This window comes from Leptodactylus fuscus, chromosome 1 (genome assembly GCF_031893055.1).
Source record: "Leptodactylus fuscus isolate aLepFus1 chromosome 1, aLepFus1.hap2, whole genome shotgun sequence".
In the NCBI taxonomy this organism is placed as follows: domain Eukaryota; kingdom Metazoa; phylum Chordata; class Amphibia; order Anura; family Leptodactylidae; genus Leptodactylus; species Leptodactylus fuscus.
The window spans coordinates 208,309,167-208,329,321 of NC_134265.1; the positions used below are offsets into that span (position 1 = coordinate 208,309,167).

Consider the following 20,155-nt stretch of genomic DNA (forward strand, 5'->3'; position numbering starts at 1 on the left):
ATTGTGGGTGCACGTAACCCCAATATATTCTTTGAATTACCAGTCAGAAACTGGCACTATATGGCAGTAGCAAGAAATGAGGGTATTTGTAACCCCAATATATTCTTTGAATTACCAGTCAGAAACTGGCACTATATGGCAGTAGCAAGAAATGAGGGTATTTGTAACCCCAATATATTCTTTGAATTCCCAGTCAGAAACTGGCACTGTATACCAGTAGTAAAAATTGTGGGTGCACGTAACCCCAATATATTCTTTGAATTCCCAGTCAGACAATGGCACTATATACCAGTAGCAAGAAATGAGGGTATTTATAACCCCAATATATTCTTTGAATTCCCAGTCAGAAACTGGCACTATATGGCAGTAGCAAGAAATGAGGGTATTTATAACCCCAATATATTCTTTGAATTCCCAGTCAGACAATGGCACTGTATACCAGTAGTAAAAATTGTGGGTGCACGTAACCCCAATATATTCTTTGAATTACCAGTCAGAAACTGGCACTATATGGCAGTAGCAAGAAATGAGGGTATTTGTAACCCCAATATATTCTTTGAATTACCAGTCAGAAACTGGCACTATATGGCAGTAGCAAGAAATGAGGGTATTTGTAACCCCAATATATTCTTTGAATTCCCAGTCAGAAACTGGCACTGTATACCAGTAGTAAAAATTGTGGGTGCACGTAACCCCAATATATTCTTTGAATTCCCAGTCAGACAATGGCACTATATACCAGTAGCAAGAAATGAGGGTATTTATAACCCCAATATATTCTTTGAATTACCAGTCAGAAACTGGCACTATATGGCAGTAGCAAGAAATGAGGGTATTTGTAACCCCAATATATTCTTTGAATTCCCAGTCAGAAACTGGCACTGTATACCAGTAGTAAAAATTGTGGGTGCACGTAACCCCAATATATTCTTTGAATTACCAGTCAGAAACTGGCACTATATGGCAGTAGCAAGAAATGAGGGTATTTGTAACCCCAATATATTCTTTGAATTACCAGTCAGAAACTGGCACTATATGGCAGTAGCAAGAAATGAGGGTATTTGTAACCCCAATATATTCTTTGAATTCCCAGTCAGAAACTGGCACTGTATACCAGTAGTAAAAATTGTGGGTGCACGTAACCCCAATATATTCTTTGAATTCCCAGTCAGACAATGGCACTATATACCAGTAGCAAGAAATGAGGGTATTTATAACCCCAATATATTCTTTGAATTACCAGTCAGAAACTGGCACTATATGGCAGTAGCAAGAAATGAGGGTATTTGTAACCCCAATATATTCTTTGAATTCCCAGTCAGAAACTGGCACTGTATACCAGTAGTAAAAATTGTGGGTGCACGTAACCCCAATATATTCTTTGAATTACCAGTCAGAAACTGGCACTATATGGCAGTAGCAAGAAATGAGGGTATTTGTAACCCCAATATATTCTTTGAATTCCCAGTCAGAAACTGGCACTGTATACCAGTAGTAAAAATTGTGGGTGCACGTAACCCCAATATATTCTTTGAATTCCCAGTCAGACAATGGCACTATATACCAGTAGCAAGAAATGAGGGTATTTATAACCCCAATATATTCTTTGAATTCCCAGTCAGACAATGGCACTGTATACCAGTAGTAAAAATTGTGGGTGCACGTAACCCCAATATATTCTTTGAATTCCCAGTCAGAAACTGGCACTATATACCAGTAGCAAGAAATGAGGGTATTTATAACCCCAATATATTCTTTGAATTCCCAGTCAGACAATGGCACTGTATACCAGTAGTAAAAATTGTGGGTGCACGTAACCCCAATATATTCTTTGAATTACCAGTCAGAAACTGGCACTATATGGCAGTAGCAAGAAATGAGGGTATTTGTAACCCCAATATATTCTTTGAATTCCCAGTCAGAAACTGGCACTGTATACCAGTAGTAAAAATTGTGGGTGCACGTAACCCCAATATATTCTTTGAATTCCCAGTCAGACAATGGCACTATATACCAGTAGCAAGAAATGAGGGTATTTATAACCCCAATATATTCTTTGAATTACCAGTCAGAAACTGGCACTATATGGCAGTAGCAAGAAATGAGGGTATTTGTAACCCCAATATATTCTTTGAATTCCCAGTCAGAAACTGGCACTGTATACCAGTAGTAAAAATTGTGGGTGCACGTAACCCCAATATATTCTTTGAATTCCCAGTCAGACAATGGCACTATATACCAGTAGCAAGAAATGAGGGTATTTATAACCCCAATATATTCTTTGAATTCCCAGTCAGACAATGGCACTGTATACCAGTAGTAAAAATTGTGGGTGCACGTAACCCCAATATATTCTTTGAATTCCCAGTCAGAAACTGGCACTATATGGCAGTAGCAAGAAATGAGGGTATTTATAACCCCAATATATTCTTTGAATTCCCAGTCAGACAATGGCACTGTATACCAGTAGTAAAAATTGTGGGTGCACGTAACCCCAATATATTCTTTGAATTACCAGTCAGAAACTGGCACTATATGGCAGTAGCAAGAAATGAGGGTATTTGTAACCCCAATATATTCTTTGAATTCCCAGTCAGAAACTGGCACTGTATACCAGTAGTAAAAATTGTGGGTGCACGTAACCCCAATATATTCTTTGAATTCCCAGTCAGACAATGGCACTATATACCAGTAGCAAGAAATGAGGGTATTTATAACCCCAATATATTCTTTGAATTACCAGTCAGAAACTGGCACTATATGGCAGTAGCAAGAAATGAGGGTATTTATAACCCCAATATATTCTTTGAATTCCCAGTCAGACAATGGCACTGTATTCCAGTAGTAAAAATTGTGGGTGCACGTAACCCCAATATATTCTTTGAATTACCAGTCGGAAACTGGCACTATATGGCAGTAGCAAGAAATGAGGGTATTTGTAACCCCAATATATTCTTTGAATTCCCAGTCAGAAACTGGCACTGTATACCAGTAGTAAAAATTGTGGGTGCACGTAACCCCAATATATTCTTTGAATTCCCAGTCAGACAATGGCACTATATACCAGTAGCAAGAAATGAGGGTATTTATAACCCCAATATATTCTTTGAATTCCCAGTCAGAAACTGGCACTGTATACCAGTAGTAAAAATTGTGGGTGCACGTAACCCCAATATATTCTTTGAATTCCCAGTCAGACAATGGCACTGTATACCAGTAGTAAAAATTGTGGGTGCACGTAACCCCAATATATTCTTTGAATTACCAGTCAGAAACTGGCACTATATGGCAGTAGCAAGAAATGAGGGTATTTGTATTCCCAATATATTCTTTGAATTCCCAGTCAGACAATGGCACTGTATACCAGTAGTAAAAATTGTGGGTGCACGTAACCCCAATATATTCTTTGAATTACCAGTCAGAAACTGGCACTATATGGCAGTAGCAAGAAATGAGGGTATTTATAACCCCAATATATTCTTTGAATTCCCAGTCAGACAATGGCACTGTATACCAGTAGTAAAAATTGTGGGTGTATATAGCCCCAATTCTATTGCTAGGGGACTTGCAGGGTATTTCTGGGGTGAAGGTGGGGGGGCACACCGTTGGAACGGGTATCGGGGGTATATATCGGGTATACGGGAATACACTGACAGTGTATTCCATTCAGGATCCTGGGAAAGCTGGGTTGCGGCGATTGAGCCCGTCAGTGCCACGTTACACTGACAAGCTTCTCCCTGGAATTTAGCTCTTACAAGAGCTGTTGTGGTTGTCTTCTCCTTCCTATCCTAGCCTGTCCCTGCCTACCCAGAATCTAAGCCCTAGCTAACTGGACGGAAACCTCCGTCCTCGGTGAATTGCAAGCTCAGAATGACGCGAACCTGGGCGGCGCTGTTCTTTTAAATTAGAGGTCACATGTTTTCGGCAGCCAATGGGTTTTGCCTACTTTTCTCAACGTCACCGGTGTCGTAGTTCCTGTCCCACCTACCCTGCGCTGTTATTGGAGCAAAAAAGGCGCCAGGGAAGGTGGGAGGGGAATCGAGTAATGGCGCACTTTACCACGCGGTGTTCGATTCGATTCGAACATGCCGAACAGCCTAATATCCGATCGAACATGAGTTCGATAGAACACTGTTCGCTCATCTCTAATTATAGCATTTCCTCTATTTTTGCAGATGACACCAAGCTATGTAGTACAGTACAGTCTATGCAGGATGTGTGTAGGTTACAAACAATCTTGGACAGACTGAGTGTTTGGGCATCCACGTGGGAAATGGGGTTCAATGTGGATAAATGTAAAGTGGAGAAGGACCTGGGCGTACTATAAATCATAAACTAAATTACAGCATGCAATGTCAATCAGCAGCTCCTAAGGCCAGTTATGGACTCTTGAGCCATTAAAGCAATATTACCACTCTATAAATCATAGGTGTGGCCCCATCAGGAATATACAGGGCCACAAAACTGATAAGGAGCATGGATGACCTAAGTTATGAGGACAGAGTAACCCCTTAAGGACACAGCCAAAAAGTACCTTAAGTACCCGACCTCATTTTTAAAAAAAACTGACATATGTCAATGTATATGGCAATAACTTTGAGAAGCTTTAACTTACACAAGTGATTTTTAGTATGTTTTTTCATGAGACATTGTACTTCATGTTAGTGGTAAACATTAATCAATATTTTTGCATTTATTTATAAAAATTAGGAACTGTGATGGAAATTTAAAAAAAAAAAAAAAAAAAACACGCAATTTTTAAAAATGTGAAATGCTCTGCTTTTCAGACAGATAGTCATACCACCCAAATACATGAATAAATATTATCTATCATATCTCTTTATATTGGCATCATTTTTGATTGTATTTTAATTTATTTTGGATGTTAGAAGTGATTTTCCAGATTTACAAGAAAATTTCTCAAGCAAATCGTTTAAGGACCACTTCAATTCTGAAGGAGATTATCAAGCCCTATATATTAGAAACCCACATAAATAACTATTTTCAAAACTGCACCCCTCAAATAATTCAAAACAGCACTTGGGGCGTTTTTTTTAACCCTTTAATCATTTTAAAGGAATTAAAACAATATGGAGGTGAAATTTAGACATTTATTTTTTTTAATAATACATTCATTTAGCCCTAAAATTAGCACATTCATAAAGGGTGAAAGGAGAAAATGCAAATCACAGATTATTATGCTATTTCTTCCAATCACAGAAATACCCCACATGTGGGTGTAAACTGATGTTTGAGTGAACGGCAGTGCACAGAAGGGAAGGAGAGACACAAAAAGTTTTCGAAACTATACCCAAGACAGAATTTATCATCTGCAAGGAGTTTGTATGTTCTCCCCATGTGTGCGTGGATTTCCTCCCATTCTACAAAGACATACTGATAGGAAACAAAAAAAGTACATTGTGATCTGTATATGGGGCTCACAGTCTACATTTGAAAAAAAAAAAAAAAAGTTATCAAGGAGTAAAGTGAGCAATTTTCTCCCACAGCCGTTTCAAAATTTTATTAACATTGGGATGTGTAAATGAAATATTACTAAAATGTTACCTTATACACAAAGTTTTCATTTTCACAAGGGGTTAAAGGAGAAAAAGCACCCCACAGTGTGTTACACAATTACTCCTGAACAGGGCAATACCCCATATGTTGTCATAATTTGCTGTATGGGGGTGGTTGGAATGGCAATTTGCCTTTTCTAGATTTTGCTGGAATAGTTTTCAGGTGCCATGTCTCATTTGCAGAGCCCCTAGAGAACCAATACAATGGAAATTCTCATCAAGTGACCCCATTTTGGAAACTATACCCCTCACAGAACATATAAAAGGGTATAGCGAGCATTTTGACCCTACAGCTGTTTCAAAGATTTTATTAACATTGGGAAGTGAAAATGAAAAATTACTTTTTTTTTTCAATAAACAGTCAATTTAGCCCCAAATACAGAAGAAAAAAGCTCCCCAAAGTTTGTTACTCAATTTCTCCAGGAATACCCTATATAGGGTTATACACTGTTGTATGGATACATGGCAGGGCTCAACATGGAAAGAGTGCTATTTGCCTTTTGAAGGGCAGATTTTGCTGGAACAGTTTTCAGTTGCCATGTTGCATTTGTGGAACCGCTAAAGTACTAATACAATGTAAAAAAAAAAACCAAAGTGACCAACTTTAAGGAACTACACCCCTCAAGGAATTTCTTATGGAGTATTACTATTTTAAGCCCAAAAGTTTTATCCAAATATTAATGTACAAAGTATTCCCAATAAGTTGTGCCAGCTTTATGTCATCAAAGACACACAATCCTATAACTATGAAGTGGGCCATCCTGGGTACAAAAAGTTGTACATGTGGGTGTAAACTGTTGCTTTGGCACACAGCAGGACTCAAAAGTGAAGGAGCACTGCTCTTTTTAAATTTTGGAGTACAGATTTCTAGGGATTTTCTGGACACCATGTTTTTTTTGCAGAGCCCTCAAGGTACCAGTAAATTGTAAATCCCCAAAAAAGTGACCCCCATTATAGGGGCAATTTTAGGGTTTCTGCAAATGTTTCTGCAAATCTGTGCTCCAATAACATATAACACTCCTTCACATTTGCATTTTGCTGTGTGCGCCCACAAGTATGACACTGTTGTACCCAGGATAACTTACTTAATGTAAGAAGGTTTTTGAAGTACAGTTTGGATTTTGGGCAACATGTCACTTTTGCTGGCTACCAAAATGTCAGTAAAGTGGAATCCACAGACATTTGACCTCACTTTGGAATCTACACCCCTCAAGAGATTTATCAAGTGGTGTAGCGAGTATGTTTAACCCTAGAGCGTTGCATTCATTTAATTTTCAGAAATGAATGCTCAGCTGATAACTGAAAAGTGAAAACTGAAATTTTTTCAGAGATGTACCATTTCAGTGCCCAACATGTTGTGCCCTGCAAGTATCTCGTGCACAACAACTTTGGAAATTCATCTCTGATACAGGCACAACATACGCTACCATTCAAAAGTTGTCACTTAGAAATTTTCTTATTTTTGAAAGAAAAGCACAGTTTTTTTCAATGAAGATAACATGAAATGAATCCTAAAAAAAGCAAAAAAAACTTGATAGTCTTCAGTAGTTGATACCTTTTTAATGGCTAACTCATAATGATGACAAATTACTGACGTTTCGGAACCTCTAGGGTCCTTTATCAAAGTAAATTTAAAACATTTCTGAAGGATGCATATTTAAATACAGAGAAGGCAAATAAGGTGTTATGCATCCTTCAGAAATGTTTTAAATTTACTTTGATAAAGGACCCTAGAGGTTCCGAAACGTCAGTAATTTGTCATTATTATGAGTTAGCCATTAAAAAGGTATCAAATACTGAAGACTATCTAGTTTTTTTTTGCTTTTTTTATATTTCCAATACACTGGTTAACACGGTAAAAGAACGAACATTTTCCTTATACTTAAATGAATCAGAAATACACTCTATATATTGTTAATGTGGTAAAGGACTATACAACTAGCTGCAATTGTCTGGTTTATAGTGCAATATCTACATATTGGAAAAGATCAGACTGGCGATCGAGTAAACTTCACGATCGCGATTGGAATTCCGATTCTGATCGTTTTAGGCAGGATCGAGGTCGGAGGTTATTTCCGACAATGCTTTGCTACTGGCCAAGCATTGTGGGAAAAGCAAACAATGTTAGGAATTAATAGATGCCGCCGGCACACAGCCTTAACGCCCTGCGCGCCGGCTGCGTCCATTCATTCCTACGGCATAGCAGGGAGGAAACAGAAGTGTAGATGGTATCCGCCCACACTCTCCTAAGCCACAACAAGCCCCGCCTACTCCTAGCATCAGTAACACTAGCCTGGGAGGTGGAGACACATACGGTGCTCTGAAGACATGCGCAGTAGAAAGAAGAGGAGCGAGAACAGCGCAGATCGGTTGCAGCAGCTGGTAAGTAGACAACAGGGGGGACTTAGGTAGCCGGGGGAATTTTTAATGACTTACATAGCATGGATTCTAACAATTAAAGCTTTCCTGTGTAGTGAATAGGATCATTTTTAAAATCCGATCTCCAATTAGTAAAGAAAATCCCATTGACTTGCATTGGGATCATAATTGGGATCGAGAGGGGGCGGGCCGAGCAGAGGGGGCGGGCCCTATCGGAGGGGTGGGGCCTAGCGGAGCGAGCGTCTTAACAGGCAGAGAGCAGGCATGGAGAAGACCTGCTCTCTGCCTGAGCATACGGGGCGGCCGCTGGAGCAGCGCTGCTCCAGTGGCCTCCCCAATCCACCGCTCAGTGACGGTGACCCTAAGCCAGTCCAGGACAGCTTGTCCTGGACTGGCTTAGGTCAGCAAAAATGCCGCCCTCCCTGGGGCCCTGGCACAGCGCCGCCCGAAGCGGTCGCTTCAGGTCGCCTCATGGGAGGTGCGGCACTGCTCACAGGTCCTCAACTGGCAGTTTTGTTAAATAGTCCTCGCAAAATGCCAGTGTCAACGTCTACAGTGAAGAGGCATCTCCAGGTGGCCTTCAGGGCAGAGTGGCAAAGTGGCATATCTAAGACTAGCTAATAAAAGGAAAATATTAATATGGGCAAAAGAACGCAGACATTGAAGTTGAGGTGTTTGGATCACACAGAAGAACATTTGTGAGATGCAGAACAACTGAAAAGATGCTGGAAGAGTGCCTGACGTCATCTGTCAAGCATGGTGGAGGTAATGTGATGGTCTGAGGTTCCTTTGGTGCTGGTAAAGTGGGAGATTTGTACAAGGTAAAAGGGATTTTGAATAAGGAAGGCTATCACTCCATTTTGCAACTCCATGCCATACCCTGTGGACAGCACTTGATTGGAGCCAATTTCATCCTACAACAGGACAATGACCTCCAAATTATTCAGTAACTATTTAGGGAAGAAGCAGGCAGGCAGCTAGTATTCTATCTTTAATGGAGTGGCCAGCGCAGTCACCAGATCTTAACCCCATTGAGCTCTTGTGGGAGCAGCTTGACCGTATAGTACACAAAAAGTGCCCATCAAGCCAATCCAACTTGTGAGAGGGGTTTCTCGAAGCATGGGGTGAAATTTGTCCAGATTTCCTCAGCAAATTAATAGCTAGAATGCCAAAGGTCTGCAATGCTGTAATTGTTGCAAATGGAGCATTCTTTGACGAAAGCAAAGTTTGAAGAAGAAAATTATTATTTCAAACAAAAATCATTGTTTCTATCCTTGTCAATGTATTGACTATATTTCTTTTCATTTTGCAACTCAATTGATTAATAAAAGTGTGATTTTTTATGGAAAACACAATTATCTGGGTGACCCCAAACTTTTGAACGTTAGTGTATTATGGACTGAAAAATTGCAATTTTCACCTTTCTCCATCATCTGCGTATTCATTTTTGGAAAATAAATTATAGTAACACCTGGCAGTTAAAATGCTCACTGTACCCCTGGATAAATTCCTTCAGGTAGTTTCCAAAATGATGTCACATGTCAAGGGACTCCACTTTACTGGCATTTCAGGAGATCTTCAAAAGTGTCATGGTGTCCAAAAATCAAACTGTATAAATCTGTACACAGAAAACAAAAATAGCTCTCCTTCACTTCTGTGCCTGGCTGTCCCCAAACAGCAGTTTATACCCATATATGATGTTAAGTATGCTATCCTGGGTACAACAGTGCCATACATGTAGGTATAAACTGCAGTTTAGGCACACAGCAGGATGCAGATGTGAAGGAGCACTATGTGGCTTTTGGAGCACAGAATTAGATGTTTAGTATCTGTACACCATGTCAGGTTTGCAGAGCTTTTAAAGTACCAGAAAAGTGGAATCCCTTAGACCGTGACCCCATTGTGAAGCATGCACTCCTCAAAGAATTTATCAAGGTGTGTAGTAAGCATTAGTATCACAGATGGAATGCACAGCAGATGGTGAAAAGTGAATAAAGAAGCTGTGCAGAGTGCATTGGAAACACCAAATTCTTATGATTCCTATGATTTGGTGAGTCACTTCTGGTGTCTTTTCCATCGTAAGCTCTAAATCTGGGTGTACCCTAAAATAAGCTCACACAGCTTTTACATTCCGCAGCCAGTTTTGTTGTAATGTATTGACTATTTTTGAGGTATTTGTGTTCACATTATACGAAGTGTATTTTTTTTTCTGGTGATGTACCATCTGACGACAGGTTTTTTTTGCAGAGAGATGCATTTTGTAATGATACAAATTTTGGATGCCTCTACTCTACCTCTACTTGTTGAATAAATTTTATTAACTATTTTTTTGGTGGATTTAAAAAAAAAAATCAATTCTAGCTTAACGTTTTTACTTTTTAAATCTTTCATCATACAGTGTAGAGCATAACCTGCTCTGCGGGTTGGTACGATTACAGCGATGCCTAATTTACATAGTTTTTTATGTTATACTAATTTTGCAGAACAAAAACCCATTTCGGTAAAGAAATCAATTATTTTTGCATTGCCATCTTCTGAGATACATTTCAGTTTACAGAGTTATTTTTTAAGGGACAACCTGTGCTTTTTATTAGTACTGTTTTGGGGTTCATATGACTTTTTGATAATTTTTATAGCATATTTTGTAAGGTGAGATGCTGCAAAATCATTCATTCTGGCATTTTTTTTCCTGACATTCACGGTGTAGGTTATATAATGTTTAATTTTTATTTGTACAGGCTGATATGGATGCAACAATGCCAAATATGTTTTGTTTTTATTAATTTTTAGTTTTTTTTTATTTAATTCATTTTATATAGGTAAAGGGCATTTTGGGGACCTTATTAATTTTTTTCCCAAATTTTCATTTTTTTTTTTTTTTTTACTTTTATGTCCCAGCACAGCTCCAACTGGGATTTTATAAAGTGGGGGATAGCTGCCAGTTACAGCTAACACCCGCTCCCAATGTCATCCACTCAGAAAGTGAGCATACAACCATCGCAGGACATACTATTAGGTCCATTTGCACCAAGTACCAAGTGCTCAGAACATACTAGAATGTCATGTGTTGCTAAAATGTTAAAGGAGTTAAATCTGTTTAGTCTGGAAAAGAGGTGTTTAAGGAAACATATGATAAACCTGTATAAACATATAAATGGCCCATAAAAGAAATATGGGGAAAGCTGTTCCATGTAAAATACCCTTAAAAGGGGAACTCCTTCCTTCTTGAGAGAAAAAGGTTTAATTTCAAAAGTGAACAAGGTTTCTTTACTGTAAGGACTGTGAATCTGTGGACTAGCTTAACCCAGGAGTTGGTCACAGCAGCAACAGCTGACACTTTCAAAAAAGGATCAGATACCTTTTTAGAGTAAAATAACAATGCTACTTATGGTGATGTAAAGAATATCATGCCCTTTCCCAACACTGGTTGAACTTGATGGACAAATATCTTTTTTCAACCACACTGTGTTAATACCTGTACCAGTGTCTTGACTACAGCCAGTACAGTTTACCTCTGGGTTAGATCTAATGTGATGTTATTTTATAGGGTCTTCCTTCCCTGGATGGGATGTCATCAGAGTCACGTTTGTCTTCTTCTTGTGGTATCTGGCAACAGTGTTTTGTTCCTTTTTGTTTTTCAAACCTGTTTGCAGCCAGTACGTATTGTTAGGAGGCTTTGTATTCATTCTATTTATGCTTCTTTATGTCTTACTGTTTATATATACTTCTAAATAATTCATCTTATTTCTTTATGCTGTGACCTATACCTGGTGTGATTCCTCCAACCTTTGTCCTGCCTACCAGCTTTCACATCTAGGTGAGGAATGAATGAGTTGGTGGTCACACAAGTACATAAACAACCAAGCTCCTCCAGAGATTGACCCACACTTACATTATCAGACATTGATGGCATTTCCAGTAGACGATGTTAAGAATCTAAAGTACACTGAAAGCTTTGCATTTTGAACATGCCAGAATGATTTCTACATTAGTGTGTGGCTATTTTCTCCATTATACATTTCCCTCATACCAGGAAATGTGTCACCTTTGACTTTTTGCTACACAACTGTAGGTTTTACAGTCGTGAAAACTAAGCTCTGTCCAGGTTAATATAGATATTAAAATAAATGTACTTTTGGCACCAATGCATCCTATAATAAAAGGTTGATTTAAATAAATATACATATTAGCTTCGCACGGGTATATTACATTTTATGTTCATGTACAACTGTGTGCAGACGCACGTATCTAATCCTATGGAATGTGGAACTGTGTGTAGGCGCGTGTATCTAATCCTACGGCATATGGTACTGTGTGCAGACGTGCATATCTTATGCTCTGTTGTGTGGAACTGTGTGCAGATGCATGTATCCAATCCTTTGGCATGTGGTACTGTGTGCAGATGCATGTATCTAATTCTTTGGCATGTGCAACCGTGTGCAGACACATGTATCTAATCCTTCAGTGTGTGGAACTGTGTGGAGAAGTGCATATTTAATCCTCTGGTGTGTGGGACTGTGTGCAGACGCGTGTATCTAATCCTCTGGCATGTGATACTTTGTGCTGATCTGTGTATTTAATCCTCTGATGCGTGTATCTCAGTTTGGATATCAGTGTTAGATTGTGCATGTGGAGGGACCGTGTGTATTGCAGTTGGAATATGAGTAAAAGACTTCCAGGTTTGTATTGGCTAAGGGGGGGGGCATTGTGTTTGGAATGCTGTATCTCAGCAATGGTACGTCTCATCCTAAACCTTCCCGGATACCTGAAGTATCTCTGTACCAAATTTGGTGAAGATCGGTCCAGTCGTTTGGTTCGCATTCGTTTGGTTTTTATAAGAGAACAGACGGACAGACAGACAAACGAGCGTCATGTGATTATGTGTATCTCATTTTGGATATCAGTGAAAAACCTGTGATCAGTTGTTATGGATACCTGGAGTAAAGCTGTATCTAATCCTTCCCCGTGTAGTACTGTGTTTAGATGCAAGTATCTAATCCTTGTTGGTGTGGTACTGTGTGCAGATGTGTGTATCTAATCCTCCCCCATGTGGCATTGTGTGAAGAGGCACATATCTAATCCTCTGGTAAGTGAAACGGTGTGCAGACGTACATATCTAATCTTACGGCATGTGGTACTATGTGCAGACGCGCGTATCTAATCCTCTGGCGTGTGGTACTGTGTGCAGACAGGTGTATCTAATCCTCTGGCGTGAGGTACTGTGTGCAGATGCACGTATCTAATCCTCCCCCGTGTGATACTGTGTTTTGAGACATGTATCTAATTATCTGGCATGTGGTACTGTGTGCAGAAGCATGTATCTAATCCTCCAAAGTGTTGTACTGTGTTCAGACACACGTATCTAATCTTCCCCTGTGTGGTATTGTGTGAAGAGGCGCATATCTAATCCTACGGCATGTGTAACTGTGTGTAGGCGCATATCTAATCCTACAGCATGTGGTACTGTATGCAGACGCGTGTATCTAATCCTATGGCGTGTACAACTGTGTGAAGATGTGCATATCTAATCGTCTGGCATGTGGAACTGTAAGCAGACGAACGTATCTAATCCTACGGCATGTGGTACTGTGTGCAGACGTGCTTATCTAATCCTCTGGTGTGTGGAACTGTGTGCAGATGCGTGTATCTAATCCTCCCCTGTGTGGTATTGTGTGATGAGGTGCGTATCTAATCCTACAGCGTGTGGAACTGTGTGTAGACGCGCGTATCTAATACTATGGCATGTGGTACTGTGTGCAGATGCACGTATCTAATCCTCTGGCGTGTGGTACTGTGTGCTGAGATGCATATCTAATTCTCTGGCTTGTGGTACTGTGTGCAGAGGCATGTATCTAATCCTCCAAAGTGTGGTGCTGTGTGCAGACACACGTATCTAATCATCCCCTGTGTGGTATTGTGTGAAGAGGCGCGTATCTAATCCTACGGCGTGTGGAACTGTGTGTAGACGCGCGTATCTAATCCTCTGGCGTGTGGTACTTTGTGCAGATGCGCGTATCTAATTCTCCCCTGTGTGGTATTGTGTGAAGAGGTGCATATCTAATCCTACGGCGTGTGGAACTGTGTGTAGACGCGCGCATATAATCCTATGGCATGTGGTACTGTATGCAGACGCGTGTATCTAATCCTCCGGCATGTGGTACTTTGTGCAGACGCGAATATCTAATCCTCCCTGTGTGGTACTGTGTGCTGAGATGCATATCTAATTCTCTGGCTTGTGGTACTGTGTGCAGAGGCAAGTATCTAATCCTCCAAAGTGTGGTACTGTATGCAGACACACGTATCTAATCCTCCCCTGTGTGGTATTGTGTGAAGAAGCACGTATCTAATCCTACGGTGTGTGGAACTGTGTGTAGATGCGTGCATCTAATCCTACGGCATGTGATACTGTGTGCAGACGCGCGTATCTAATCCTCTGGCGTGTGGTACTGTGTGCAGATGCGTGTATCATCCTCTGGCATGTGGTACTGTGTGCAGATGCGCGTAGCTAATCCTCCCCTGTGTGGTACTGTGTGCAGATGCACATATCTAATCCTCTGGCTTGTGGTACTGTGTGCAGATGTGTGTATCTAATCCTCCCCCGTGTGGTACTGTGTGCTGAGACGCATATCTAATTCTCTGGCTTGTGGTACTGTGTGCAGAGGCATGTATCTAATCCTCCAAAGTGTGGTACTGTGTGCAGACACACGTATCTAATCATCCCATGTGGTATTGTGTGAAGAGGCGTGTATCTAATCCTACGGCATGTGGAACTGTGTGTAGACGCGCGTATCTAATCCTCTGGCGTGTGGTACTTTGTACAGATGCGCGTATCTAATTCTCCCCTGTGTGGTACTGTGTGCTGAGATGCATATCTAATTCTCTGGCTTGTGGTACTGTGTGCAGAGGCATGTATCTAATCCTCCAAAGTTTGGTACTGTATGCAGACACACGTATCTATTTCTCCCATGTGTGGTATTGTGTGAAGAGGCGCGTATCTAATCCTACGGCGTGTGGAACTGTGTTTAGACACACGTATCTAATCCTACAGCATGTGATATTGTATGCAGACGCGTGTATCTAATCCTATGGCGTATACAACTGTGTGAAGATGTGCATATCTAATCGTCTGGCATGTGGAACTGTAAGCAGAAAAACGTATCTAATCCTACGGCATGTGGTACTGTGTGCAGACGTGCTTATCTAATCCTCTGGTGTGTGGAACTGTGTGCAGATGCGTGTATCTAATCCTCCCCTGTGTGGTATTGTGTGATGAGGTGCGTATCTAATCCTATGGCATGTGGTACTGTGTGCAGATGCACGTATCTAATCCTCTGGCGTGTGGTACTGTGTGCTGAGATGCATATCTAATTCTCTGGCTTGTGGTACTGTGTGCAGAGGCATGTATCTAATCCTCCAAAGTGTGGTGCTGTGTGCAGACACACGTATCTAATCATCCCCTGTGTGGTATTGTGTGAAGAGGCGCGTATCTAATCCTACGGCGTGTGGAACTGTGTGTAGATGCGCGTATCTAATCCTCTGGCGTGTGGTACTTTGTGCAGATGCGCGTATCTAATTCTCCCCTGTGTGGTACTGTGTGCTGAGACGTGTATCTAATTCTCTGGCTTGTGGTAATGTGTGCAGAGGCATGTATCTAATCCTCCAAAGTGTGATACTGTATGCAGACACACGTATCTAATCCTCCCATGTGTGGTATTGTGTGAAGAGGTGCTTATCTAATCCTACGGCGTGTGGAACTGTGTGTAGACGTGCGCATATAATCCTATGGCATGTGGTACTGTGTGCAGACGCGTGTATCTAATCCTCCGGCATGTGGTACTTTGTGCAGATGCGAATATCTAATCCTCCCTGTGTGGTACTGTGTGCTGAGATGCATATCTAATTCTCTGGCTTGTGGTACTGTGTGCAGAGGCAAGTATCTAATCCTCCAAAGTGTGGTACTGTATGCAGACACACGTATCTAATCCTCCCCTGTGTGGTATTGTGTGAAGAAGCACGTATCTAATCCTATGGTGTGTGGAACTGTGTGTAGATGCGTGTATCTAATCCTACGGCATGTGATACTGTGTGCAGACGCGCGTATCTAATCCTCCGGCGTGTGTTACTGTGTGCAGATGCGTGTATCATCCTCTGGCATGTGGTACTGTGTGCAGATGCGCGTAGCTAATCCTCCCCTGTGTGGTACTGTGTGCAGATGCACATATCTAATCCTCTGGCATGTGGTACTGTGTGCAGATGTGTGTATCTAATCCTCCCCCGTGTGGTACTGTGTGCTGAGACATGTATCTAATTCTCTGGCTTGTGGTACTGTGTGCAGAGGCATGTATCTAATCCTCCAAAGTGTGGTACTGTGTGCAGACACACGTATCTAATCCTCCCCTGTGTGGTATTGTGTGAAGAAGTGCATATCTAATCCTACGGCATGTGGAACTGTGTGTAGATACACGTATCTAATCCTACGGCATATGGTACTGTGTGCAGACGTGCATATCTTATGCTCTGGTGTGTGGAACTGTGTGCAAACGTGTGTATCTAATCCTTCAGCATGTGGAACTGTGTGCAGAAGCACGTATTTAATCCTCTGGTTTGTGGGACTGTGTGCAGATGTGTGTATCTAATCCTCTGGTGTGTGATACTGTGTGCTAATCTGTGTATCTAATCCTCTGATGCGTGCATCTCAGTTTGGATATCAGTGTTGTATTGTGCATGTGGAGTGACCGTGTCTATTGCAGTTGGAATATGAGTGAAAGACTTGCAGGTTTGTATTGGCTAAGGGGGGGGGCATTGTGTTTGGAATGCTGTATCTCAGCAACGGTACGTCCGAGCGAGTTGGAGTCTCATCTTAAACCTTCCCGGATACCTGAAGTATCTCTGTACCAAATTTGGTGAAGATCGGTCCAGTCATTTGGTTCGCATTAGAGAACAGACAGACAGACAGACAGACAAGAATTCATTTTTATAATATAGAGAGATATATCAATCACCTTATCAAGACTAATAGGATTTCATCAGTGTTAAGTTAGGTAGGTTTTCTTCATCCTTCTTACGTCACCCACATTAATCACTAATAATGTACTACCTGATAATATTGGCTCACAAATTTCTGAGTACTATGAATATTTTGTAAAGTTGGACAGGATATTACTTTTTTTTTTTTTTTTATTGAAGTTTCCCTGTTGCTAACAAATGTTTTTTTATATTCCATTTACTAGTATATTGGGTCATTATTACACTTATTAAGATTATGATTAATCTTGATCTCATAGAATATATGTGTCCTACACGTTTCTAAGTAATTTCCCTCTATTAATGTATCCACATAGCAAACACCACTTTAGAATTGCGAATACAATTATATTTCTGTTTCGTAACAAATTTGTTTTCAATGTCTGCTATACACAGTTAGTATGCCATCAAGTTAAAGCAAATTATATCTGTAGTTCTATGGAAATATTTTCACTTCATTAGGTGAACCAACACAGGTACTGTACAGTAGTATAAAAACAGATGATCCTACCCTGCTCATCTCAGAACAGACTATAACACACATTCCTTTTTACTATCGAACTCCTTTCACATGCACAGGGGATTTATACAATCAATAAACTATCACTTACCTATGTAGAAATTAGTTACTGTCCTCATCTGCTTGTGCTTGGAGATAACATAAATGACTAAAGAATTTCCGACAAGCCCCACTACCATAAGCATGGCAAAGAAGAGAGGTACAAGCCAGGCATCCACCAGCTGGGGTGGTTTGGGGGACTCACTCAGCTCATCTGAGATGTTGGAACATTGGTAAAGCAGAAGCCCCATGCAAGAGTCATTGAAGAATAAAGCAGAATAGTTATCCATCAAAGCGCTAATAGAGAAGTCCTGCTTCATTTCAGATGCCACTGTGCCAGTCTTCTGAGCTACAAAGGACATGAACCGAGCAGAAGGTCCAGGGGACACTTGAAGGCTTCAGTCACTGCACGTCGTGGTTCTTGGTATTGCTATTAGTCTGGCTGACTTGGTGAAGCAGGCTGATCCCAGATTGACAATACTACCGTAGAGAGAGGTGGGAGTTCTCATTAGCAGCCCCCTCATTCTTGTCTGGGAGTAATGTGACAAGCACAGGGCTGGGGAATGGCAGAAGCCACACGCCGCATGGTGGGAATTAGGAGCTGTCCATTCAGCACCACACTAATAAGCTCAGACCTGCCTGCTAACTACAGCTCCTCTCTGAGCAGCATCTGTGGCTAGCACCACACACACACACACACACACACACATATATATATATATATACTAAACCAAATGATTCCATATAGTCTATAGTCATTACAGCTATCACACGTCAGACATTGAAAACAGTTCGATTTCTATAGTTTGTGTGGGAGACATATTGACTGTAGTAAAGCAGCACGTTTACTATGTCTGACATATTCTGTCTTATATTAGTAATAGATGTTAACAATTAAATACTTCCAAGTGTATATAGGGTTGTTATTTCCTCAGACTGGGACTGAAAGGATCAGAGGCGTTTCTACCTCTCAATGAATGTTAATGTGTATGAGAGTAGGGGGCTGTGTAAGATGTAGAGAAAATGAGGGTAGAGGAGGGTCATTTCACACAATTATATCTCAGACATTATAAAACATACAAACGTTTTGTGTCATATGAAAGAGAAGATTCTTTTCTTTCATGTGACTCTGAGGCTGCAGTTCTATAAATTATTTACAAAGATATCGCTGGTTCAAAACGCAGTTAGGATTGGGATTATTATGTCATATTTATTATACAGCTGCATATAAATATCCTAATCCCGACTGTGTTATCAACCAGTGATATCTCTGGAAATAATATAGATAGCACTACCGAAAGGTACCGGTGGATTCTAGCTCTTTAAAAATATATTGTACAGCAGAGACCCAGAGCTAATGAGTTTGCTCTAATTGTGGACATTGTACGTAATGGTGACCCCCAAAGTTAAAAAGAAAGCTTATCAAGAGCCTTGATGAGAGAGGTAAAGAAGAACCCAAAGATCACTGTGGATGAGCTCCAGAGATGCATTAAGGAGATTGGAGAAAGTTCCACAAAGTCAACTATCACTGCTGCCCTCCACCAAACAGGGCTTTATGACAGAGTGGCCTGAAGGAAGCCTCTCCTCAGTGTAAGACATATGAAAGGCTGCATAGAGTTTGCCAAAAAACACATGAAACACTCCCAGACTATGAGTAATAAGATTCTCTGGTCTGATGAGGCAAATATTGAACTTTCTGGTGTTCATTCTAAGCGGTATTTGTGGAGAAAACAAGACACTAGTCATCACCTGCCCAATACAATCCCAACAGTGAAACATAGTGCTGGCAGCATCATGCTATGGGGGTGTTTTTTAGCTGCAGGAACAGGTCAACTGGTTGCAATTGAAGGAAAGATGAATGCGGCCAAGTACAGAGATATCCTAGAAGAAAACCTCCCCCAGAGTGGTCTGGGCCTCAGACTGGGCCAAAGGTTCACCTTCCAACAAGACAATGACCCTAAGCACACAGTTAAAATAACAAAGGAGTGGCTTTGGAACAACTCTGACCATTCTTGACTGGCCCAGCCAGAGCCCTGACCTAAATCCAATTGAGCATCTCTGGAGAGACCTGAATATGGCTGTCCACCAATGTTCACCATCCTACCTGACGGAACTGGAGAGGATCTGCAAGGAAGAACGGCAGAGGACTCCCAAATCCAGATGTGAAAAACTTGTTGCGTCATTCCCAAAAAGACTCATCGCTGTACTAGCTCAAAAAGTGCAAATACTCAATACTGAGAAAAGGATCTGTGTACTTATGACCATGTGATATTTCAGTTTTTCTTTTTTAATAAATTTGCAAAAATATCTACATTTCTGATTTTCTCTTTCAAGATGGGGTGCTGGGTGTACATTAATGAGAAATAAAATGAATTTTCTATATTTTAGCAAATGGCTGCAATGAAACTAAGACTGAAAATTTTTTCAGTTAAAGGGTCTGAATACTTTCCATACCCACTGTATACCTGCGGAAAATGTAGAGGAATGTCTCTTCATTTTCCACTGTGTGAATTTAGCCTTACTGCTACTAAGAAGAATTAGGAGGAAGCAAGGAACTTGGGTGGTTTTTTTGTTCCACTTGCCTTCTTCCTCATATTTCAGCACTGGTGGACCACCC

The 20,155-nt window shown here is 40.7% G+C and overlaps 1 protein-coding gene across 1 annotated transcript in view; it reads right to left on the bottom strand.

Annotated features, from left to right (window-relative positions):
• The window catches only part of KISS1R (KISS1 receptor), a 256,594-nt gene extending 238,736 nt beyond the window's left edge, over nt 1-17,858 (bottom strand). The window contains exon 1 of the mRNA XM_075283646.1: nt 17,591-17,858. Within this exon, the coding sequence (XP_075139747.1) occupies nt 17,591-17,858 (268 nt within the window). The remainder of the gene's footprint in view (nt 1-17,590) is intronic.
• Nucleotides 17,859-20,155: the final 2,297 nt, after the last annotated feature.